General features: G+C 37.1%; 3 protein-coding genes across 5 annotated transcripts; 2 read left to right on the forward strand and 1 right to left on the reverse strand.

Moving 5' to 3' along the window:
• Positions 1-297: 297 nt before the first annotated feature.
• LOC101746308 (early boundary activity protein 1) lies at positions 298-5,873 on the forward strand. Of its 2 annotated transcripts, none has more exons than XM_038020419.2 (7): positions 298-642; positions 731-786; positions 1,688-1,792; positions 2,295-2,918; positions 3,004-3,116; positions 3,623-3,766; positions 4,855-5,873. In XM_038020419.2, the coding sequence occupies exons 1-7, from the start codon at positions 462-464 to the stop codon at positions 4,976-4,978; spliced, it is 1,347 nt and encodes a 448-aa protein (XP_037876347.1). In that variant the 5' UTR covers positions 298-461; the 3' UTR covers positions 4,979-5,873. The 2 variants fall into 2 exon arrangements, with proteins under 2 accessions (XP_037876347.1, XP_037876344.1); XM_038020416.2 differs by having other exon boundaries at positions 303-642; positions 731-846.
• An 887-nt stretch (positions 5,874-6,760) lies between these two features.
• LOC732955 (LSM Sm-like protein family member) lies at positions 6,761-7,604 on the reverse strand. Its single transcript, NM_001046953.2, is given in 3 exon segments — positions 6,761-7,094; positions 7,273-7,380; positions 7,455-7,604. Coding segments are annotated over 3 exon segments (309 nt in total). The 5' UTR covers positions 7,476-7,604; the 3' UTR covers positions 6,761-6,914.
• A 1,147-nt stretch (positions 7,605-8,751) lies between these two features.
• Positions 8,752-25,248, forward strand: LOC101742077 (probable ATP-dependent RNA helicase DDX46). 2 transcript variants are annotated; one of them, XM_004931670.5, is made up of 18 exons: positions 8,752-8,977; positions 9,096-9,323; positions 9,507-9,648; positions 10,565-10,754; positions 10,956-11,065; positions 11,556-11,682; positions 12,529-12,698; positions 13,316-13,530; positions 13,824-14,058; positions 16,491-16,652; positions 17,127-17,246; positions 17,699-17,906; positions 19,555-19,717; positions 20,365-20,576; positions 21,058-21,221; positions 21,998-22,183; positions 22,441-22,608; positions 24,977-25,248. In XM_004931670.5, exons 1-18 carry the CDS (start codon positions 8,964-8,966, stop codon positions 25,217-25,219), a joined length of 3,057 nt encoding a protein of 1,018 aa, XP_004931727.1. In that variant the 5' UTR covers positions 8,752-8,963; the 3' UTR covers positions 25,220-25,248. The 2 variants fall into 2 exon arrangements, with proteins under 2 accessions (XP_004931727.1, XP_004931728.1); XM_004931671.5 differs by having other exon boundaries at positions 10,965-11,065.
• The last annotated feature ends 577 nt before the right edge of the window (positions 25,249-25,825 follow it).

Here is a 25,825-nt window from a genome sequence, read left to right on the forward strand (position 1 = left end):
GACGCGCGCCACCTATTGAACGTCGAAGAGAACTTCACGCAAGTAGAAGTTTTTTCGCATGTATTAACTTTGCGAATGCGTCCCCAAGTCAATCGAATAATGTTTTCATTCCTCCTCTTACTGTAGATCAAAACAAACGAAGCTCACACAACTCAATTTTTATAAAAATATAATGTAATCATGTTTAGATTTTACAATTTAAAAATTCGTACCTACATTATATCATTCACTGCATCTCTAGGATCAAAAACATTTGGGCGTAACGGTTCTTTGGTGTGTATTGGCGGGTTACCCTCTACAATTTTGTTATTGTAGAATGTAGGTTTTTTTTTTTGCTCAAAGGGTCTTTACGCGCAACAACTCGGCCCGACTAAACTTCATTGTGCAGTTATTACCTGAGCGTCGGGGGAAAATCGTCTCCTAAAATCACTTTGCGCTTTTATAAACTTAAAATTTGCACTATGTCTAAACGACTATGGATACTGCTCGAGTGGATTACGGAAAACTACGCTTATCCAGCGTATTGCGTGGTCAATGTTGAGAAATTATCATATCACAGAACGGAAATCAGTCCGGGAAAAGAAATATTAGTAAGATTAAAAAACGGAACAGCGAGACGTGCTTTAGTTATAAGGATATCAGGTGCAACGTATAAGTCTCCAAGATTAGGTCGTGTTAAGATGTGTTTTTGTTAAGAATATCTTTATTTATCTTGCGACTTTTGTTGCAGGGAGCAAACTCTATTTAGTGGAATACCAACATCTTCTGGAGAGGCAGGATATAAAAGTAAGACATGTTTTGGCGTTGTATTTGCGTTCATATGAGCTGACGAACACTGTGCCTTTCGTGAGTACCCACATGGAAAGATTCATTAGTTTTGAGTTTTAATATCCCAGTTCAAATTATTTAACACATTGTTTATTAACAACTAATGGTTTATTTTATTTATATTAATTGACGCAAAAACTATTGGCCGTCAATGTAATTACGACATTTTGTGGTGAAATTTTTAATGCAGCATTGGAATTCTAATGAGATTTTAAGAACATTATGACTTTGCAACGGACTGACAGTGTATTCGGTATTGCTGATATGCATGAGCGACAGTGACTACTTACCATCAGGATGATTGCTTTCCCCGTAATAACAATGTAAAACTGTGTCCATTTTCAATTGTCTTCATTTTGACGGCTTAAATTTGCTATTAAATTTATTCGAAGGATTTTTTTCTAGATATTAAAATAAAATCAAGCCTATATAGCCTCAATATAAATAAAACTACTAAACGACTAAACTACGAACTAATTTTGGTGCGTGTGTGTGTGTGTGTGTGTGTGATTATTGTTTAAAAATTACAAAAATGCTTTAAACAACATTTTACAGGTCTGTTGTATGTGAATACCCAAACAGACAGTCAAGCTCACGGGCCATTCAGTGTCAAGTGGTTTCCAAATACAAAATGGCATGGCATAAATGGCTCGCTGCAGAACAATACTATCATTAAGAAATATTGAATCATTAATATTTGCTACCGAATTTCTATTACTCACTATAACTAAAAGTGATCGCCTCTATGGTTATTCCGTTAATGTAATTTTTTAATAGTTTAAATTTCTAATTTGTTGACTCCTGATCTGAATGCAATTTGTCACCTCGACTTAACGATCAAAATGTTTATTCCTTCAAGAATGTGGACGCATTGACAAATGGTCAACCAATAGAACAACATCCAACTGAAAAAGACGTAGAAGGCCCCAGCGAAAACAATAGTACAAGCGACAGTGAAGCTGAGGTAATAAAATTTATTAAATAAATCTACTATTTGGTGGTGGTAATTAAGATAATGCTTACTTTCCTTCGTATGTAATAAATAAATAATTCCAAGGTATAATTTCTACAACGATTAAACCATCTTCAGCTTTCGTTCAAACGTAAAAAAAGAAACAATAACAGTACTAAATTGCGTAATTAGAAGAAACAGTAGTTACTCTTTTTTATTATTATACTAGCTGACCCAGCAGACTTCGTAGTGCCTCAATCGATAAATAAAAGACACATCAAGGGGACACATCAAAGGAAAAACAAAATTGTTTGTTTTTATATAATTCCGCGCTTTTTTATATTTTCTCACCTTTTAAACCTTCCCTGGACTTCCACGAATAATTCAACGCCAAAATTAGTTAAATCGGTCCAGCCGTTCTCGAGTTTTAGCCAGACTAATGATTTCGACGATTCATTTTCATATATAGAGATGTCAGTTTTATTACAGTTCCATTTTTTCTTTTCTTTTCTAGATGCAATACTTATTTAATCGGAGTAAGATCACAGCATCTGGCAATCCGAGGGTAAAATACCTTTCGAATACTTGCAGAACTGAAACTAGCAAACGATCTAGTGGCCATAATCCGTTTCACGAAAGACGTCGTGCCTTGACCGCAAGCACCCCATTGCGGGGCAGAAGCCATGAAGCACCTAAAAAAACTTACGGAACCAAATCTACCCAAACAGAATATCCACCAGCAATACACGCCAAAATCCAAGAGTTGGAAGATGTCTTGGTGACTTTGTACAAAAAATTCGAACGTGTTGTACAAAATTCGAATCCTAACCTAGTATTGCCCAGTTTAATTAGACCAAACAATGAGAATGCTAGCGTCTCAAGAGCTCAACCGAGGTCTAGAAATATGGGGGCATCAAACGCAAACGATCTTAACGCGCTATGTCAGCCTAGCACCAGTCGTGCAGGATTGCAGCCGCGACAGCAAGTTAATGATGCCTTATTCAGACACGCCGACGAAGCAATGGCAGAACCGGAAAATAATTCTCAAATGCAAGTAGACCCGGAGAGACCAGCGGCTGGCGGTTGTGTGGTTCGTAGGATGTCTGCACAGACCACTAATAACCTTGATTCAGATATGGTAATAATTCATATAGATTTTATTGACAATAGCTGTTAGTTTTACTTGTGATAAAAATAGGTTTTATTGACCTGTCATCTTTTAGGTACCCATTGGTTTTGGAAATACGAGGGTGTCTGCTAAGGTCCTGAACAAAATCGATTGGAAGTCTCACACTACTGCAACCAGACAGTTGTTGCAAGCTGTTTTTTCTAGAAAGTAAGAGTATTTTATTAACTCAAGTGCAAAAAAAACATCAAGCAGCGGTCTGTCGTCGCATCGTGCGAGGCCAATATTTCGCTATTTGCAGTATATCCATTAATATTACCATACCAAGTTTATGAATAGTTATGTACACATCGTCATTAGATGAAGTGTTGATTAGACCAGTCCAGACTTGCAACTTCTTTTCCTTCTATTTCCGTAGACAATTGAACGAACTAAATTTCTGTCTAGCATTAAGGGGTTACCGGAAACTAATAGAAATCACAAGGTTTAGACTACGGGTTTAGACACTACCTTTAAACATGAAGTTCTTAGTCTTAATTGAACGGCTGTGCTAACCCTTCTAACAGAAAAGCATAACTGCTTCGTAGCAGAAAGAGGTTCGATGGTGGTCCCTATCTGTGCGGGCTTACAATACTTCTACCGATTCGCCTGAGAACACAAACTAGGCACGAGCACTATTCATTATATAATATTATAAGCTACATGTATAATTTCAGAACTCTAGCTACACATACGCTCACCGGAAAACAATCGCCTGCATTTGCTAATAAGCCGGCAAAGAAAATTCTTGATCCCGCTCTTGTCGAGGATGTCGTGAATACAGTTTCGCAGAGGTGTGGCGTACCTCCGAACTTGATCAGGTTAGTTCACTTTTAGTGTTTTTTTCCTTCCTGAGCTGATGACCTTGAGAGGCCATTTCAGTGTAACTCTAACAAGTAAGTGAGCTCACGGGGCTCAAACCTGACGACGTTGCTAACACTAACACTAGTAAGAGCAGCGCTTCGCAGAATTTACCACCGAATCGGAACCGCGACCCACTGTGAAAATCCGGCGAGAAACTTAGTGGGCTGTGTCTGAGGGTTAGTTTACTCGCCGAGCCCTTCGTTGCAAGCGACGGGTTCGATGAAAACGATGACCGGAACTTGGGGTACCTAAAAGCACCGTTGGTGGATCGGGAGGATCCGATATGACATGTCCTTAGTGCTCTAGTAACTGTAATTAGCGACACAGTTGTGTCTCAGGGCAGCTACCAATTTTTAAGAGTAACTATACCTAAAACGCGTTGGAGGTATGCTATGATGGTACCATTGTACAGCCTGTGTGAGAATAGGTGATACTTTCTGTTTTAAAGTGTGTAATAGGTGAGGATCGATATTCTCTGTGTATATTAGGGTCCGGCCACGGTATCAAAATCAGGCCAAAAATTACGTGATAGCATCCGCTACGTCTCGGGTATGCGACTAACTACAGACCGTGTTGCATTTAGTTTTCTGTATTCATCTCCAACTTTAATATAAACGGAATGGTAGATAATAACCTACTAATGTTATAAATATAGTATAGTGTGTTTGTTTGTTTGTTTGTTTGTTTGTTCTTTCTTCTTTCACGTCGAAACGAAGCAAGAGATTGCCATAAATTTCTAAAACAATATTATTAAGTCCGGAGAGTCAGTCCAGGCTACCTTTTATCCCGAAAAAACACCTCATTCCCACGGACGGGAAACAACACCGAAACTTTTCCTTGACCATACCGGCGAAGCCGCGAGTAATAGCTAGTATTTTTATATACGTACACATGAATAAATTTTTGTGACATAATAAATAGCAAAAGTAAATCAGTGACTGTAACGGACACAGCTAAAAGTAAATCAGTCAGCTCAGTCGAACTCTCACGTAACGCTTCTTCATACATCTAGAAAATGGTTTTCATCAACATTTTTATTTTTCAGGGGCGTTATAACTAACAAGTGTCAAGACGAGTCAAGGTTGTATCGTATGCGCAGGGGCCGCCAAAGTCACGGTCCTAATGAAAGCGTTGAGCTATCGAGCTCATCAGATGACACCGACAATTAAATTTAATTTTCTTAATATTACTTATTAAAAATTGATAAAAATCGGTCCATACAACTTAATTGATATTTATCACGTGCGTTTAGTGGCTTTTAAATAGCTTTCCAATAACAATATTCCGAAGATATATCCGAAATCCAAGAATATTTTCGAGTAGATCCTTATAAAACACACGTGAGAAATATCCTTAATGTTTTTACAATGTTTTAAATGAAATTCGTATGTCATGTGATAATTTTAATTATAATTAATTGTATTACTTACTTGAATTGACTATGTACGATTACGTACGTTTTGTATTTTATTATTCTCATAGTTAATCATTAATCCAATGTGTCAGCTGGGAGTTTTCAGTACTTACTTTATGGTGGTAGGGCTTAAATGTGTCTGCACAGGAAGGTACCACTTTCCCCTGTCAATTTTTGCTACGAAAAAATTATGCATTCCAGTTTGATAGTTGGAACACTAATGTAATGACTTCTACCTCATGTCTGAAGGTGGATGACATTCACGTTGTAATGTTTATAAGCTCCACCACTTAAGGCCTGCGGGGCTGTGAGCTAGTTCACCCATCTATGCTATGCATTTGTAGTTCTATGACCAATATAATGTCTGACAGCAGCTCGGAGCAGTTATTATTGGCAGCAAATCAAGATGGCAATTGGGAAAGGACCTAGTTAGAGTATATGGAAATGATATTTACTATAAGTTCAGCAGATAAAAAAGCAATCAAGCTTTAAAATATATGGTCCTCATGACCTATCAATTTGTTTTATGATGAATGACTTTACAGATTAATGTCATTTAATGAGTATCTTCTTATTATTTTATATATGTGACAATTTATTATTGGAATTTCATTGTTTTATTACCAATATATTAAAGAACTGACTGATTATTGATGTTTTATTTTATGGAAGACATCTTAATTAGAAATAACACTTAATTGAATCACTGAATTTTTGAATACATAGTTGCACATCATTTATAGATAATGTGTATATTTATTTGTACCAGTATTAACTCATATTAAATCATAATCACAGATTGTGATATTATTTATTATGTGCAATATAGATTGAGTGAATGTGATTGAAACACCAACTAAAGTATATTATCGATGATCAACTAGCTGACCATATATCGATTTGGGAACTCATAATACAGCATGACCATAATTTACAGAAGATACCCGGCAGCTATGCTATTTTTATTACGGTCGTGGGGTCTCCTAATCTAGTTATTCGATAATAGTTTTTTTCATATATTCATTAATAGGCCAAGGTTTATAAATGGAATTAGAAGACAACAATCATCATAATTGACTAAGCTCTTTTAATAAACGTAACATATTTTAATATTGTTTTTAATTGTTAGCTTACCTTATATTGAATATGTGAAATTTGTTTTAATTACTATCCAACTGTCTCCCTCTCTTGATGTTCTAACTGTTTTTACCATAGCAAAATTAAATACATTACTTTTCAAGGTTAATTGTATTTTTTTAAAACAAATTCTAATCAGAATTATTCCAGTAGATTTGGTGCAATGCTATAATGGATAATCATACAAGCTAGCTGACAAAACAATTTATAATTGGCAATTCTAAATATTTTACTTAACAATTTTATATAACATTGTACAGCATAATAGTGTACAGACACCCTTCTGTAATTTATAAACAACATCTGAGAAGTTCTCAATTTAGACTAAATATTTTTATCATTATTTGTGCAATCTACTTGGTGAACAATTATGTCAAGAACTTTCATTAAGTAAAAAAAAACGAATGAGGTTTAAGTGCTAATTCGTAATTAATTATAAATATAAAAAATGAAAAAAAATTGTAGATTAAGAATCAAAAACTGAAGATAAGAATTTTATTACAAATAAAGATGGTTTATTAGTTAAAGTTTTATTATACTTAAATGATATCAGTTTAAATACTAACACGTACTGGTGGTGAAACAAGTATGACACCATCTCCTCTTACAAATAACATAGGAATAGTTCGTTTTGTAGTTCTGTACACTTCTTCGTATGTTTCTTCGTCGATTTCAACGGTTGTTATAGTTTCTTCGGCATCTCCTAATACCATATTCAGATGTTGATCATAGGCCTAACCAAGGAAATAGGTTTAAGTACATGGCTAATTTAATAAAACCAAACTTACGTTTTCATCAATTCAATAACTTGTTACTATTGTCGTGTTCAGAAGTAGTACATTATTCGAGTCAATAGGTTTAAATTAGCAAAATAAGAAATTTAAAAGCGTTTCATATTGTAAATGTACTTACATGCAGTTTGCCTCTGAGCTCTCGTTCATTACGCATTTTAACATAAATTCTCTCATCTAAGCTAAGCCTTATCAAATCCAAAGGTTCTTTTACGGTCATAACAGCTACCTAAAATAATGAAATAAAAATAAAAGGTATTGAAACAATTTCGATGTTTTTAAATTTTTAAATCAAACACTTACATTTTCAGTATCGTCTGCCATTTCTAGATATTGTTATGAAAATAGCTTGTTTTATGTCTTGTTAAAGTAGTCGCTATTTTTAAATTGTATTTTCAATGATGTCGGTTGAATGTATTAGGTTATCTTTTGGTTTTCGTGTTTCGATTTGTACACAAAACATCCATGAATAGTGTTGTCTCGGTACTAAACTCTCTCTATTTTCAAATAGTCGATGATTTTTTTAAAGGTTTCAATTATCGACTTTTTACGTTTTTTAATTTTACTGCTGCTTAAATCTTGAACTTGAACCACCTTTGTGGAAATTAAATTTAAGATGAACAGTGATATTCACGTTACTCGCAAGCCAATATCTGCATAGCTTAAAGTCGATATCAACCGCTAAAGGCTGATGGTATGAGTCGAGTAGTAAGCTGTTGGATCATTAGATATAGAGTGGGACGTAATATCCGAACCACATTTTTTTTAAATACGGAATCGACGTTTAGCAGAATTTGTAAGATGCGTAAAGCTCAGATAATTCTGTCGCGAAACGTTCGAGGTTTGAAGAGTAGGTATATCTGTGTAGCAGTATTTTGAGACTTTCGCCACATTTATCAAAGTAGATGGTTAGATTAGCGTGTGGTGGGCCAAGAGATACTACTGTTAGGTTTTCATCCCATCGGAAAGTCAATTCAGCTCGATTGTAAAATTTGCAACGAATAGGCTTAGACAGTATTGGTTAAAAAAATTATATGAGTTAATTTTCTTAATAAACCGATTTTTGTCATTCGATTTGCTTGGTTGCAAAATGTTATATTTTGAAGATATGAAAATTTTAATCCAGGTAAATTTAGAAACTCAATCTAGCAATCTTTATCAACCTATTAAAAAGTCAAGGTTTTTTTTGGCGGGAACGCGAGGAGTGAAGTTGTGTGATTTGTTTTATTTTGTCTATTTAGTGTTTCTTCAGGTTTAAATGTATAATAACGGTGGTTTATTAACTGTTTAATGTCTGTGAAAGTGCACAAATGTGGGTAAATGAAATGAAGTCGCTGGACATAACATCTCGGGATCTTCCAGAAGGTCCACTGAAAAAAACTCAGCAAATTACCATCATTTTACTGAAATTATATTTTATCCCTTAGCATCTCATCTTCTTTCATTTAAATTTCATCCCAGCTGATTAAAGTCTCATATTAATTGTCTTTATTTCATTCCACTCTATATTATCATTTTTTATAAAAATAAAAATATAAATTAAAAGAAGACACGACTTAAAGGTCTTGGTTACCAGGTCATAAAATCCCTAAAAATAAATAAATTAAAAAGTCAACTGTCAAATGTAGAATCCGTGGATGCAAGCGAGCGCTTTGTGATTTTGTTATGCGTACTTTTATCTCATAGCAATCGAACCAAATTTCACAGCTCATTTTGTTTCAAGAATCTTTTATTAGTATTAAGTAAGGCACCGTTGATTTAGGCATGAGAAAAATAAAACGTGTAAAAATCTCTTTATATTTGCTTTAAAAAATGGTTAGGAGTGGGTGAGTGTCGATGTTTGTAAACGAACTACTTGAATCATTAACCTGTAAACGTTCTTGAAGCTTATTCAATATGTGCTAGCGTTCGAAAGTTTTCACAATACAATTTTGTTTCTTTTAGGAGAGACCGTGATAGGGAAAGGGATCGACGTAGATCTCGAAGTCGTTCTGACACACCGGATCGTAAACGAAGGAGGTCAAGATCAAGAAGTCGTGATCGGGGCTCGAAATCTTCAAAGAGGAAGCGCAGTCGTAGCAGAGATCGTGACTCTAAACGAGACCGAAGCCGAGAACGGGATCGCAGTAGGGAAAGAGATCGTAGTCGTGAGCGAGATCGGGACAGAAAAAGGTAAACTTTGAGTAATTAATAACCTCAAAATAAAAAGTTAAATATTTTAATTTAAGTCACAAGACTCTTTTGTTAGCGTTAGTACAGTTTATAAAATTATATTTATTCAAATAATACATTTTGTTAAAATGTTTTATTAAAGCTAAATTGAGGCGTGTTGCTAATTTATCTAAGTTCATTCAGTGATAAAAGAGATGATAAAAGAAATGGATCTAGTAAATCATCGAGAAAGAAGTCACCGGAGAAGGAAAGGGAGAGATCAAAATCAAAGGAAAAGAGTAGCAAAGCTGATTCTTCTGAATATAACCCGGGCTCTGTTGACAAGGTTTGTTTGTTAAGTTGTTGCTTATTTTCACAATAACACAGTTGAAACAACTGCTGAAATGTTTATTAAAATTGTTGAGTTCTAAGATACAATCTGGATAAAAACTTAATTTGACTGATACCCAGTGGGCTTTGAATAACAGAGAAACATAGGTGGCAATCTGGTATAATAGTGTTGGAAGTGATTAGTGAAGAAATATTTATTGGGCTATAAAAGCTGCAAATTTGTCAATGTATTGGTTTTAATACATAACTTCACAGTTAAAGTAAAAAACTTGATTTTTTTTTATGCTTTCACATCATCTACTTTGCATTTGCTTATGTACAATTTAAGGCTACATATTTATAAATGTATATTGTATTATGTAATAAGGAGAGTCATGCATTGTTGCTAAATAAATGAGACCCAAAAAATCGAAATCATATACAACAGATAGGTACAGCGTAAATAAGAAAATATAAAATATCTGTAAATTGTATGTTTGTACTGTATTGTACTGTATGAATTAGCAAATGTTATAAAGAGTCTGATTAGGTAAGAGTTTGAGATGATGCAGAAGCAGTTTGGCATTATATTATATCAACATTCAACTTTTAACTGAATATTTAGAATTTACGTATCAAAAATACATAATAACTACAAACATACATGCAATGAAATCTCTTTGTCAATGGAGTGCTGCTAATGTCGTAAAGTGATAATTCTCATTTGATCTTAGATGGCCCAATAAAACTTAGCCACTAACACATACTACGATTAGTATCCTTGTTGAGACAGGCAAGCATCTGAGGTGTGGTGTTAGAGGCTTTAGGTAGTTCTTTCACAAGAGCTTAATATCATATGGCAATTCATTGCCTGGTGTAATAAGCAGCAGAAGCCAAAACTTACTATTCATTTTATTTGATTATTTATGTAGGAAGAAGAGCAAAACCGCTTGGAAGCTGAAATGCAAAAACGTCGTGAACGCATAGAGAGATGGAGGGCTGAACGTAAACGTAAAGAAATCGAATCCGCTAAAAAAGAAGTTCAAAAAGGAAGCATTGTTACTAATATACAAATACCGACATCAAAGAAATGGTCACTTGAAGATGACTCTGGTGATGAAGGTCAGTAAAACAAAACCTAATCTATTCATCATTTACCAAAATTTAAGATTCACACACACATGGAAAACTTATTGGCTAAAAATTAAACGTTTTTTTTTTCATAATCTTGCATTAATGTGTGAAGAAAGTGATTTTTCTGAATACCTCTACTCAATATTTTGTGTAAAAAGAAACACATCATATGTTAAAATAATCTAACAGCTTTGCCAGGTGAAGATGCGGAAGGAAAAGAAAAAAACAATATAGGAGAAAAGAAAGAAGAAGAAGATGAAATTGATCCTTTGGATGCGTACATGCAAGAAGTGCAACAAGTAAGTTAATAGAGTTATTTTATTTGAAAAAATTGAAGTCGTCAGGAAGACGAAAAAGATACGATGTCTGGTGTACTTGTATCAACCAATGTGACGATGTCGATGTTTAAATCACGCTGGCAATTTTTTGACATATTCGGTTATAACATGTTCACGAATAATGTCCCCGATGAAAGAATAGCATTGTGTATTAAAAATGAAACTAGTAATATTTTTTTAAATAAGATATGCTGTCATTCATGATTAGATTGTGTTCCAGCATACTCCCAATTTTTGTCACAAGGTTGCATGTTTCAGTTAGAGAGATAGGTAAAACAAAACCTTAACTTTGTGATCTCTATAGGAACCACTTAACACCTAGTATGTCATGCCTTCAGTTGCAATGCAAAAAAAAAATGAGTACTTGTTTATACTATATAATAATATACTGTGTAATTCTTTACTGTTCATTTGAAAAATAATTGGAAACTAAAATCGTTTTGTTTTGTAGGAAGTGCGTAAAGTCAATCAAATGGACCAAGCCAAAGGAATTATTAGTGTTCCAACAACAGGTGGCACTGGCATTGTAATTCTTACTGGCACTGCCAAAAAAAAGGTCACTGAGCAGAAAAATAAGGGTAAGTAACCATATATATAAATAGATGAGGACAAAACAGTTATAGTAGAATTATTTTGTTGGTGCAGTTTGGGTCATAAAACATAGCCCGGCGATAAGTACTGTTTTCGCCTTTGTTAGTCACCCGATTTTCTTTTCATTTTGGTTTTTAGTGTTACCAATAAAAAAATTAGGAAATACTTGATAAAAGCTAAAAAAAAGTCACATATTAAATCCGTTAGATGTTATTGAAACAGTCGAATTTCGATCATTTGATGAATATTAATGTCTGTATATAGTCTGTATTGATAGTCTTATGTTATTTCGGTAACGGCCGTCTGGTGTAGTGGTAAGTGACATGGTCACTACACAAGGGTGTCGCGGGTTCGAATCCCGCCAAGGGAGGATATTTGTATGATAAATATAAAAATGTCTTTTCCAGGGTTATGGATGTATATTAAATATATTTTTATGTATAATAAAAATATTGCATTTATTTCCGTTATCTGGTACCTGTAACACAAGTTCTTTACGAACTTACCACGGGACTAGTTAACGTGGCGTGATTGTTAGTAAATATTTATTTATTTATTTCATAGATTTCAACATATTTTTCTAATGTCTTTAACAACAGTTAAATTTAGTAAAGGTAAAGTACAAATTAGGTAATCTCTCATTATAGACCATCAGAGCAGTCTGTCTGTTCTTTAAAAATTACTTAAAGATCGCTCTTATTATCGGTAACACAAATTTTCGATATTTCATTGGGGTAGCATATGTTTTAAATTACCCCCTTTCACATTTGTATATTGTAATATTTAAACCAACATTATACAATATCAAATAAATTTATTCACTTATTACACAGGTGAACTGATAGAACAAAATCAAGATGGCTTGGAGTATTCGTCTGAAGAAGAAACGGAAGACATAAAAGATGCCGCTGCAAATCTTGCTTCCAAACAGAGGAAAGACTTGATCAAAGTAGACCATGCTAGTTTAGACTACATGCAATTTAGGAAGTCATTTTACACAGAAGTAAGTAATATTTTTGTATTTGTAATAACATATGTTGTAGCGTAACATTTCTCTGCTTACATCACCAAGTAAGCCTGCTGTAAATATATTCACCACACAAGGGTATTTGTTTTCTTAGTAGTGTTATACATTTGTTGGCTTCCAACTGTCAGAAAGGGAATCATGGCACCCATCCAGTGATGATAATGTTGAAATATCCTAGACAAATCCTCACAGTTTTGGTGTTATTGCTACCGGTAATAATCTTGATACTGATAGATGCACTCGCGAAGAATTCGATAAGTGGTAAGACACCAGACACAACAGCATTTTCCATTAAAAAAGGTTTTAGACGCAATTTTATATCCGAAACCTACGCAAGTCAGCCAAAATTAAATTCTATCACGAGCAATTACACAAAATCATAAAACTTTCTAGGTTCGTATTGTAATACTTTGTAAAATCATTATTCTGCAAGTTGTTTGTGAACGTATTAACATAAGAAAAAATTAGTTTTGACTCCGACATAGTTTCTACACCAACATCATAGCAGCATCACTTTGTACGAATACCAATTAGATCACGACTACTTCTGTTTCCTTCGTTTCTCTTGAAATATATATTATTTTTACCTTAAGGTGAATGAACTAGCAAGAATGACACCAGAGGAAGTAGAAACGTACAGGACTGAGTTGGAAGGTATTCGTGTCAAGGGAAAAGGCTGTCCGAAACCGATCAGGACATGGGCGCATTGCGGTATCAGTAAAAAAGAACTTGACATTCTAAAGAAGTTGAATTTTGAAAAGCCCACCCCGATACAAGCACAAGCGATTCCTGCTATTATGTCTGGAAGGTAAGGGTTGATTTTTTGTTTTTGTTATCTCGTTAAGATAGGAATTAATTGTACATCCTTGTCTGACGATTATTGTAATCCAATTTAAGATTTTTTTTTGATTAATCGACGGGATTCTCAGTGTATTAATGAGGCTCCTATAATTTTCGTCATATTCGTAATATATAATATTATTGTGTAATTTGATTGGGGGCAGAAAACGTAAATTCCATTCCCAATCACCTCCAAAAAAAATTGTTGCCTATAATATTGAGCTAAAATGAAAAAATATTACAGTCAATTATTATTTTCAGAGATCTAATAGGAATTGCGAAGACTGGTTCAGGCAAAACATTAGCGTTCATCCTGCCAATGTTCCGGCACGTGTTGGACCAACCGGCGTTAGAAGATACAGACGGACCAATAGCCCTCATAATGACTCCTACAAGGGAACTCTGCATGCAGATCGGCAAAGATATAAAGAAGTTTGCAAAGTCACTCGGATTACGTGTGGTTTGCGTTTATGGGGGCACCGGGATATCGGAACAGGTTTGTTTTTGTTTTTTTTGTTCGGAAACTTCATTAGCGTTGCTGTGATTCGAAATTCGATGAAAAGGAAACGTCTCCCTAGAACCAGACAAATATGCCTATACAGTTTATACATGCAAGAGAACGAGATAGAATGTTTCTGAAGGTCTTCTACCAGTTGAATAACTGCACCAATTTTTTTAAAGATATTTAGCATTTATCTACTGATATGTTATAGTAAGCAGCACGTAAGTTGGCAAGGTTTTGACGTAGTGAGGGGGTAAGGTCGCGCATAGTGCACATTTCAACAAAAAAAATGTCACTTTTATTGCCCGCATATAATTTAATTTAATTTTATTTTTTATTTGTCATAATTTATTTTTAAGCATGTATGTTTAGAAGAAATTTAAAGAAAAGAGAGGAATTCGTGAAGTGTATTAGGTGTTATAAATAAACTACAATTAAAAGCTAAGAAGTATATTTAAAAAAAAAACTTAATATTAAAAATTATGTGTCGCCGTCATCACTATTATTTTCTAATAGTGCTACCCCTTGCATTAAATCTATGGTAGCACCTGAGCTAGTGGAAGGAGTTGGCTCCTCATCATCGACATAACTCTCGGCGCTTGAAGAGTCGCTGTCCTCACTGGCGTAAATAATAAAACGCTCAGTGACTAAATCGACTATATGGTCATGGTAGTGCCAACAAATTTAAAACAATAACACTCGTAACAAAAATTAAATTTAAAACAAAAATAACAACTCTGAACAAAAACTCAATATAAACAAAGGGTACCTACTTTAGTAGATGCAAGTATAACCCGGAGCGAAGGGAACATAGACGCGGTGCGGGAGGGAAGGGTCGACTGACGCACCAATCGCGCGCTCGGAACTGTACTACGTCTTTACCCGCGTCCCGCTTGACAACCAAAGAGACCTAAAAAACGACTTGTACGCATCTAACGACTCTTGCCAAGTTACGTGCCGGGGACTATACGTAATAGTCGTAAAAACTGTATGAGTGTAAAGAAACAATGTTTTGAAAAATGCATATAAAAAAAAACATTGCCTATATACCTAGTCAGGTCATAAATTCTGTCACATGTTTAATGTAAAATAATTGAAACAAGTTTATTCATTATGTAACCATTCATATACCAAAATGAACTTAACAAAACATAGATTCTTATGACACTAAAGTTTATTCAAAATGACCTCCGTGATTTTGAATACAGGCCTTCAATCTGCGCGGCCAGTCGTCTATCGCAGCACGAACGAGGTCCATGTCAATATCGGCGGCTGCCTTAATCAAGGATGTCTTGAGTGACTCCAAATTGGGGTGAGGCTTTGAGCACGCCTTTTCCTCCAAGTGTTGCCATATCTTGTAATCTAACGGATTCAAATCTGGACTGGAGGAGGGCCAGTCTTCGTGCCGGATGATGTCGATTTCACGCGCCGCAAGCCAGTCTTGTGTGCTCTTCGCTCTATGAGCTGGCGCCGAATCTTATTGGTATACCCAGTGCCTGTTATTGAACATGGTATGAGAAACAGGTTCCACAAGGTTCGTCAGGACTGTATTTTGATACACAACTGCATTCGTTTTTACACCTTTCTCACAAAAATGTACCTCTGTTAAGCCCCAATAAGAAACTCCCAACCATACCATGAGCGAGGATGGAAAATGACCTCGTTGGACACGCGAAATACGGTTGCTCGCTTCTTCATTACTGTGTGCGTACACCTTATCATTTTGTTTGTTGTAGCTCTCTTCTACGGTAAAAATTTTTTCATGCGAAAAAAGAATTTCCCGATATTTTTTTCCCGCGTACCGCTTCAACAAAACGCGGCATCTCTTCAGTCTCAGGTCCATTAGACGAGCATTCAAACGATGTCCTGTTTTTCTTCGATATACCCGAAGCCCTAAGTCTTCATTTAACACCCTTTTCACCGTGGTTCTGCTTAACCCATCTGAAGGGCCAACAGTTTCTGCTTACGTTTGGGATTTCTTTGAATTCGCGCCTTCACAGCTTTTATCGCTGCTGGAATCCTAACAGACCGAGGGCGACCACTTCATGACCTGTCATCTACACTAGAGTCTTCATTGTATCGTTTGATGGTACGAAAAACGAATATTTTGGTTATATTCAAATTTTTCAGTATGTTAAAAATTTGAATTGGCGCGTAACCGCAACGATGCAACGCAATAACTGCAACACGGTCTTCTTTAAGCGTCCACTCCATATTTAAAAATGAGTAAAATTCTAAAAGTATACATTTTTATTTTCATGAACAATTCGAAATTCGAATTCAATAAACTTTTTTGTGACCAGCATTCTAAAAGAATTTTTTTTACTGTGTGACAATACTTATGACCTGACTAGTTATAATTTGCACATTTGGCAGTTTTGTGTTATTCTAGTAACACAGTAAGTACTCGAACAAGAAAATTTCAGATAGCTGAACTGAAGCGTGGTGCCGAAATGATAGTGTGCACCCCGGGACGCATGATCGACATGTTGGCCGCCAACTCTGGGCGCGTCACCAACCTGCGCCGCGTCACGTACGTCGTGCTCGACGAGGCCGACAGAATGTTTGACATGGGATTCGAACCACAGGTGTGATCTATTCAGTTATACAAACAAATATATAATAATCATAATATAATAATTTATTTATTTCTCCCTTAAAGGTATAGTACACTGATATGTAGTTAACAAAAAAAAAAGTAAAAGACCAACGAACCCACAGACACAGCCCACTGAGTTTCTCGCCGGATCTTCTCAATGGGTTGTGATTCCGATCCAATGGTAGATTCTGCGAAGCACTGCTGTTTTTAGGGCTAGTTTTAGCAAATTCTCTCAGATTGAGCCTGTGAACTCACCTACCTAGCTAGGGATAGCCTTATAGCGCCTTGGAAGATTATGTCACTTAAAATTAAAAATATCTCGGAACTATCAAAAAAAACGACCATTTAAGAGAGAGAGAGAGAGAGAGAGAGAGAAGAGAGCCACTGCGTTCGGTCGCAAGTTTTTTTTTGTTGTATTAGACACTCGTTCTTAATATATAATGTACATACATCCTTGTTGTAGGTAATGAAAATCATAGACAACATAAGACCCGACAGGCAGACCGTGATGTTCAGCGCAACTTTCCCGAGACAGATGGAGGCTCTCGCTCGTCGGATATTACAGAAGCCAATCGAAATACAGGTACTACTATATGTAGAAAAACGTGAATAGATAAACACTAGTATTATATTTAAAACTAGATATGCGATCAACCGTATTAATTTTTGTATTTCAAAAAATACAATCGATCTACCTTCAGCGAAGCGATTTTCAAAACGATCTGCACCACAACGCGAGTTTCGTCCGCTTGAGACGTGAGGTCCGTGGTCTCAATTGTATGACTGTTATAAAAACATTCTTATTGGAAAGCTTTGACTGTTTCGTATAAGAAATTTTGGACTGCGGTACTTTGCCAGATCACGGCTTGCCCTAATTACTTGTGAGAACACAAAATAAGATTTTTCCGTAAGACATAACTCCTTCATCTAATTTATTCGTGAAATAATGTAATTTTTTGAAATCTCCTTTATTAAATGAAGGCCGACGTAAAATATTTTTTTCCTACACGCCTTAACTGATTAGTATTGCAAAAGGTTGGTGGAAGAAGTGTGGTCTGCAAGGATGTGGAACAGCACGTCGCTATACTAGAGGAAGAAGCTAAATTCTTCAAACTGCTGGAACTCCTCGGACTCTACAGTCAAATGGGAAGCATCATTGTCTTTGTGGACAAACAGGAGAACGCCGACAGTCTGTTAAAAGACCTCATGAAGGCCTCGTATTCTTGCATGAGCTTACACGGAGGTGAGTGAAGTACTAAACGAAGCTACATACACAAGACAGCAGTTTTTCGATTCAATTCAATTTTTAATTTTATTCCTTAACTATTCGCTGGTAGCCCAAATGGCTATCCCAAGAACGCGCTGACGGGTAGGTGAGCTCACGGGCTCAACCTGAGAGAGTTTGCTAACACCAGTCCTAGCAAGAGTAGTGCTTTGCAGAATCTACCACCGGATCCGAATTGCGACCCACTCAGAGGAGTGTAATTCAGTAGGCTGTGTCTATGGGTTAGTTCGACGCTACCGATGCTTGCAGAGCCTAAGGGTCCGTTCACACAGACCGGCTCTGAGAGGAGAGCCGATTTTTATTACGATGGAAACAGAGTTTTGAGTAATTGTAGTAAAGTTTATTTTTGCATGTGCACTTTTTTGTCACTAAGAATGCTTGAACGCGCTGCGTGTGAAATAATAAGAGGAGCCTGATTGCGCGCTCTTTCTCTCGCGTAGCCGATCAGCTTCAATTGCGTGCGCGCATTTATTCATTCATCTCTTCCAGCCGGTCTATGTGGAATAGTTGGCGGCTCCGCTCCGGCCAATTCCAAACACATACGATCTGGTCTGTGTGAACGGACCCTAAAAGCGCCGAGAGCAGATCCGGGGGGTCCGACAAGACATGTTACGGGCGGCTGCGGCTTTGCGTTGCCGCTTCGCCTGGGTCGTATATGTCATTAGCGGCGGCCATGATAAGAGGGTTATCGTGCCGCGCCGCTTTCTCGAAGTAGCGTTCTGACGCTACCTTAAGATACTTACGTATAGGGTCTACATTTAGATCGTCGTGAAGGTCGACATTACTTACGTACCTCGGTGCTCCGATAGCTACCCTGCAGAATCGGGATCGGAGGACCTGGAGAGACTTGATTTGGGACTTCAATGTCTTATGAAAGTTATTTGCACGTAATCATCAATAAACTAGTCCGCAATTTTCAAACTATTGTTTTGTCATATTTATTTACCAAATTAATTCGAAGCTAAATACCAGCGAAGATATTTCGGTAGACCTTTACCTGAATGGTACTGAGGCGTTATTGTTTTGTTTTGCAGGTTCCACTGTCTCCGCACAATTGTATTTATACGCCACGCTCATATGAATAATTAGGCGAAACGTCCTAATTGTAATAAGACTATTTGTAATTTCACTGCTGTTGAAACCATCGCTAGATAAATATGATAAAGGATACCTTTTTGATTTCAGTGACAATTACCGGCTGAGGCGATTCAGCGAATTATTATACATAAAGCCAAAGTCCGTAGTAATTAGTTGTGGAAGCGTATCGAAATAAAACAATTTCACGATAACATAACAAACAATAAAACAACAAACTTAATTTCTTTGTGTTTTTTTTACAAACAAATTAAGCTTGGTTTTTATAAGACTAATGACCGCGGTAAAAATGCATTTGTTTTATGTATTTGGAAGAGATTATTACGATTAGTGATTCACTTTAGAAAATATTAAGAAAATAACTTAGGACCCTCGCGCGGCGTTTATTATCAGAGATAAATATAAAACATGACTGACTAATACAATAATTGTAATACGCTTACGTATCTGACGAACGAACATTCTCTTTTGTGTGTTTAATGACAAATATATTAATGATGGTCTGTTACAGGGATTGATCAATTCGACAGGGACTCGACGATAGTCGACTTCAAGAACGGCAAGGTCAAGTTGCTGGTAGCGACCAGCGTTGCTGCCCGAGGGCTGGACGTCAAGCAACTAGTTCTGGTGGTCAACTACGACTGCCCGAATCACTATGAAGATTATGTGCATAGGTGAGTTGACTTTATTATTTTTATATATACTAGTGGTCTCGCAGTAGTCGAACTTCGACTATAATTAATTGAAATCATAAGTTTGAACATTATTATGGTTCTATTGTCAAAGACTATTATTTTACTTCCGTTAATCACTGATTTCGCCAAGACTACATTATAGAAAAATAATATTAAAGACAAATAATATTAATCTATTCTCAATTTGACCACAGACTAGACAATAACAAAATTTTGGCAATATACGAAGAGTATGTGTGCTTGTGTCAAATACATGTTAGTCTGTGTTGTTTCTTTAATTCATTTAATGTATTTTTGAAAGTAATTATCAATTCAATTTAATGTATTTTTTAGGCACAATCAAAAAAAAATTGCATTCTGCACTCCTCTATATTCTCTATAGTGTGGAAAATTTCATACTCCTCCGTCCGCACAATTTTCGTAAAAAGGGGTACAGAGTTTTTGCTTCACGCATTAATATATAGATGCATCGTATATGAAAATTTAAACCTCCGGAACCGTTTTTAATCTCAATTTTATTGGTATTAATTACGCTAAGAAAAACCTCTGAAATTTTGTCTTGGAATTGAAAAGCGTCCCGATTCGCCCCAATAATCTACTGTAACTAAAGTGACATTTGATATCAGATGTGGACGCACCGGGCGCGCCGGCAACAAAGGGTTTGCCTGGACCTTCCTCACTCCGGAGCAGGGTCGGTACGCGGGCGACGTGCTCAGGGCCTTCGAGCTGGCCGGAGTCAGTCCTCCCGCCGAACTAAAGAACCTGTGGGAGAAGTACAAGGAGGCGCAGGAGAAGGACGGGAAGAAGGTGCACACGGGAGGCGGATTTAGTGGGAAAGGTGATTGTTGTGATTGTTGTATAGACAACTATCGGCAAAAATTGGCAAATAGATAACTGTTTATCCGGACTCATATGTCTTTTTTTATTGCTTAGATGGGTGAACGAGCTCACAGCCCACATGGTGTTAAGTGGTTACTGGAGCCCATAGACATCTACGACGTAAATGCGCCACCCACCTTGAGATATGAGTTCTAAGGTGTGGTTTATTTTTGTAATTTTGAAGTAAAGCTGTTGTACAAGGAGCACTGCTTCTTGAGATACAGGTTTTATCACCTAGTTCAAGCACTGATGCGAATTATGATTGTGTTTCTACTTCTATGTTAATAATAAATAAATAAGGTCTCAGTATAGTTACAACGGCTGCCCCAGCCTTCAAACCGAAACGCATTACTGCTTAATAGGATCCAGGTTTATCTCGGATATTTTCCGGCAGCTATGCGCTAAATGAGGCTTCAACCGATCTAATTGTAAAAATTTAGGTTTCAAGTTTGACGAATCTGAAGCCCAGGCTGCTTCGGAAAAGAAAAAGTACCAGAAGGCGGCTCTCGGCCTCCAGGACTCCGACGACGAGGACGTGGAGGGAGATCTCGATCAACAAATCGAGACGATGCTCGCTGCCAAGAAGATTGTCAAGGAAATTAAAGTGAGCTCAAATTTAAATGCCTCTGAATTTCTATACATTTATTTATTTATTGCTTCGATGGTTGGACGAGTTCACGGCCCACCTGATGTCTTGACATGTGTGCTGGTTACCGGTGCTCATAGACATCTACAATGTAAATGCCGCCCACCCACCTTGAGACATGAGTTGTGAGGTCTCACTTTTAACAGTACAACGGCTGCGCTGCCCTTCAAACCGAAACGCATTACTGCTTCACGGCAGAAATAGGCAGGGTGGTGGTACCCACCCGCGCGGACTCACAAGAGGTCCTACCACCAGTAATTACGCAAATTATAATTTTGCGGGTTTCATTTTTATTACACGATGTTATTCCTTCACCGTGGAAGTCAATCGTGAACATATGTTGAGTACGTATTTCATTAGAAAAATTGGTACCTGCCTGAGATTCGAACACCGGTGCATCGCTTCAACATGAATGCACCGGACGTCTTATCCTCTAGGCCACGACGACTAAAATGTGTGATGTTTTTTTATTGATTTGATGTTTGTATTTTTTATGCATAATTAAAAAAATTATTAACAATCTGCACTCCTCCTGTATATTCTCTATAAGTGTGGGAAATTTCACACACTCCTTCGTCCGCCCAATTAAAAAAAAAAAGGGTACAACATTTTTGCTTCACGTATGAATAATATCTTTAGTAGGTGAACAATATGTACCATCACTAGTTGTTGAGGCGAAACGTTGCGAATCGAACCTTATAGCTTGTGTAATAAAGTCGTTATTTCTTATACAGCCGGGCGTGGCCGTGTCCGGTCCCGCCGCGGCTGCTGCTAGCGCGACGGACGGAAAGCTGGAGTTAGCGCGGCGGCTCGCGTCCCGCATCAACCTCGCCAAGGGACTCGGCGCAGACCAGAAGGGCGCCACGCAACAAGCCGCCGAGGCGATCCTCAAGGGCGCGCCTTCGCAGACACTCATCACGGTAATATTGTATCTCTTTGTTGAACATCAAGAACGTTCATCTAAATCAGCCTTTCCCAAAGTTGCCGGCGCTGCAGGCATAATAGGGGGCGGTACTCTTCTATATCGTTCCCTCACTACTGAGGATCGCGACCACATGTGACGTTCTTCCACTATGTTCGATCATGGGTGGCATCATGGCTTAATTTTCAGTCATTCCGGTTGAATTTCCATTGTATTGTAGTAATTGTTGTCGTTAAAATATATTTGTAATTACAGGCTAAAACAGTGGCGGAACAGCTGGCCGCGAAGTTGAACACGCGACTCAACTACCAGCCGCGAGACGACAACACAAACGAACCGACCGAGGAGGTGTTCCGCAAGTACGAGACCGAGCTGGAGATCAATGACTTCCCGCAGCAGGCCAGGTGGAGGGTCACTAGCAAGGTGAATACAACTTTATTGTTGACAACATAAGGTTCAAACTATTGGAATTGGAAAGCAGAATTATACGCTGCTTTTGTTTAATTCCGTAGAGAATTTTGTGTTTTGACTGCTTTGTATCGTACGTTCTGAGGAGTGCCTCTGCGTCCATCTACAATAGTGCATTTACATAAAATATTGTTACGCGCTGGGGTTCGGCATTAAAACTGTATTTATCGCCTAGAACACTTTAAAATTCTTAATTCACTTCTTCCGTTTCGCATCAGGTGATCCGTTCGCTGTTTCGCTTCGAGTAGATCCGATTACTAACTGCTTCGTGCCATCTCTGCAACGATTTTATGGTCGATACGACATCCCTAGAATTATCGAGAACATTCCTCACAACTCGAGTATTTTTGATGTGTGTTTCCGATATCTGACAATAGATGGCGTTGTACGTCTCGAGCGTTCTAGATGTTACTAGATCCTTTGATATTCGTTTCGGCTATAGATGACGCTACACTTACCGGCGTAATATAGATCTAAATAGATGTACGAAGACCTAAATAGATGTACGAAGCTCTTCACGAGGCAGAAGAGTCCTGAGTGATGCTCAACAATGAAGGAATGACAAAACGACGAAATTTCGAAATAATTTACATAATGGCCACTGACGACTGTACTCGGGACTAAACATTCAAACAGTTTAATTTGCTTAAAATATATCTTGCATCCAACAGACATCGAAACCAATAGAACTGACATTAATTTAAGATTTTTTTTAAACTAAAGTACAGTTACTGCTTGTCGCAGAACTAACAGTGGGCTTAGGTTTGTAGAATAAAACAGTTGTTACATATATCATTGAAACTTCGATCTCTCGTCTGAAGGCCTGTGTCAGCATTTCTGTGTTAAATCTACAGACTTCAGTAACCATTTAAAATCAAACAGGTCGTTCTTTACAGGCGAGAAAAATAAAAGGGTATTGTCTTGAGTTAATAGTTCAGCTTTGACCCACAAACAAAGGACACCGATACGTCAGTCCAACGAACTTTGTTTTTTTCCAAGATTGTTGATCTCGTCACCGTCGGGTCGTGCACTTGATAGTCTGCGCTATAAAATATCAGGACGAGTGCATTGTGAACGCATTAATTCTCAGTATATTCCAAGGTTTTGTTCGTATCGCAAGATGCTCCTGAAACTAGCTCTCATCGGTGCATTGATATTTTTCTGTGTTAAATTATTAAAAAAACAAAAATGTTATCATAAGCACTGTCATTAGTTTCTTAGATCTATGGTAAGTTTGTACGTTTAGGTGTTTTAAACTGTATTCTATTTTAGGTTTATTTTATTTAATATATTGGTTGGGTATATGTCTTATTTAAAGTTTTGTTATTTTTTCTGATTTAACATAAGTTTAATGTTGTGGTTGGTACCCATCATGAACAAAAGATTTATTTGACATATGACTGCATCTCGCTAGCGACAATTTCAAGAAAGGTTTGCTTGTTCTATAGAAATTTCCGAATAATAAATAACATTCGTACCGTCGGTCTATCGAGAAATTTCATCCGCTCGGTGGTGGTGGCTTCTGTTTATTGTGTACTCCCAAAATATGTGCTTCTAATTGTGCTGAGGGGACTCAACTATAACGCAGCCTAGATACTTTTTTGACTGGCTAAAAAGCTAGCCTAGTTTCGGTTAGGTGATTAAAAATAAAGCACGCAATAATCGACTAAGAAATGTTAAAAAAAGATCAGACTGCAATTCTTCATTGTTTTATGGTCGAAATAGGTAAAGCCCAATATGCGTTGACTGGCAACACAATGCCATCAGTAAATTTATGGCCATAGGTGAAGACATGGTTGATATTGCCATAGATGCGTTATGGGAATATAGTAGTAGCAAAAATATTCTGACTTGTCATCGTTCTCGTCGACGCCGTCGCTTGCGACGAAGGGTTCGTCGGGTGAATTAACGTACAGACATAGCCCACTGAGTTTCTCGCCGGATCTTCTCATGGGGTCGCGTTTCCGATCCGATGGTAGATTCTACGAAGCACCGCTAGGGTTAGTGGTAGCAACGTCGTCAGGTTTGAGCCCGGTGAGCTCACCTACTAGTTAAGGCTACGCTGAAATAGTCTCTCAAGACCATCAGCATAGGTAGGAAAAAAAGCAAAAATATACATACTATTTTGTTAGTGTAGAATCCACGGAGTTTTTTTTAATTTTATTATATCTTATCTCACTAGTTGGGGTTCGCTAGCGAATTTTTCTTTTTCATTCTCCATATCTATCAGCCGTCATCTAAACCCTCACTCCTCTTTCATATCTTCTTCGGTGGACCTCTTTCCTATTGTGTTTACGAAATTAATTTTAATATCTCGTTACAGGAGGCGCTAGCTCTAATCAGCGAGTACTCAGAGGCCGGTATAACGGTCCGCGGCACGTACGTCCAGCCGGGCAAGGCGCCGCCCGAGGGCGAACGCAAGCTGTACCTCGCCATAGAGAGCTCGCAGGAGCTGGCCGTTGCCAAAGCCAAATCCGAGATAACGCGGCTCATCAAGGAAGAGCTCCTCAAACTCCAGACCTCGGCCCATCACATGGTCAACAAAGCTAGATATAAAGTTTTGTAGTTTATTATGGATTAAATGTTGGACAGATACGGCTTTTTTTCTTGTAAAAAAAAACCTTTTGATAAGTACATTTATGTTATTGAACAGCAACGGTAGGTATTTCAGTAGATTCTCTAAATTCTCGGCTACTAAAAATTGTACGACACGTTTTAAAATTAGATAAAATCTTCGCGAATACAAACACATTTTATTCAGAGAACATGGAAATATATCATCAACCTTAATTCTTGACAACATAAATTATATCAATTTATAAAAATCTGAGGGTCCTTCTGGGAGGAAGTCCATTGGAACCATTGTTTATCGAAAATTCTAAGTGTGTCACAAATTATGAACCTAAACTATTTTACACAGTCCTTTTATTCTTTATACTTGTATAAATAACTTTCAAACTTATATTTTTCTCTGTGGGACGTCAATTTTTGAATCTTTACGTGTATTGCGACCAAAAAAGTGAGAGTCACTGCTCTAGAGCAATAAAAATGGTTGTGTAACGCCATGGCCAATTAAGAGCCGTTAACCTTTTTCGGTTTTATCGAAAAATCGTTTGGTTTTGTTTCATTTATTTTTGCGTTCCAACTATAATCTGGCTAGTTGATTGTGTAC

This window comes from Bombyx mori, chromosome 3, assembly GCF_030269925.1.
Source record: "Bombyx mori chromosome 3, ASM3026992v2".
NCBI classification, from domain to species: domain Eukaryota; kingdom Metazoa; phylum Arthropoda; class Insecta; order Lepidoptera; family Bombycidae; genus Bombyx; species Bombyx mori.

Bases quoted from the DNA above. Each gene is read 5' to 3' on its own strand.
- LOC101742077 (XM_004931670.5), top strand. The intron at 11,066-11,555 runs GTAAGTTAATAG...TTTGTTTTGTAG, and splicing joins ACATGCAAGAAGTGCAACAA to GAAGTGCGTAAAGTCAATCA. The intron at 12,699-13,315 runs GTAAGTAATATT...TTTTACCTTAAG, and splicing joins GGAAGTCATTTTACACAGAA to GTGAATGAACTAGCAAGAAT.
- LOC101746308 (XM_038020416.2), top strand. From the start codon at position 462: ATGTCTAAACGACTATGGATACTGCTCGAGTGGATTACGGAAAACTAC. The intron at 643-730 runs GTGCAACGTATA...CTTTTGTTGCAG, and splicing joins TTTAGTTATAAGGATATCAG to GGAGCAAACTCTATTTAGTG. The intron at 3,767-4,854 runs GTTAGTTCACTT...TTTATTTTTCAG, and splicing joins GTACCTCCGAACTTGATCAG to GGGCGTTATAACTAACAAGT.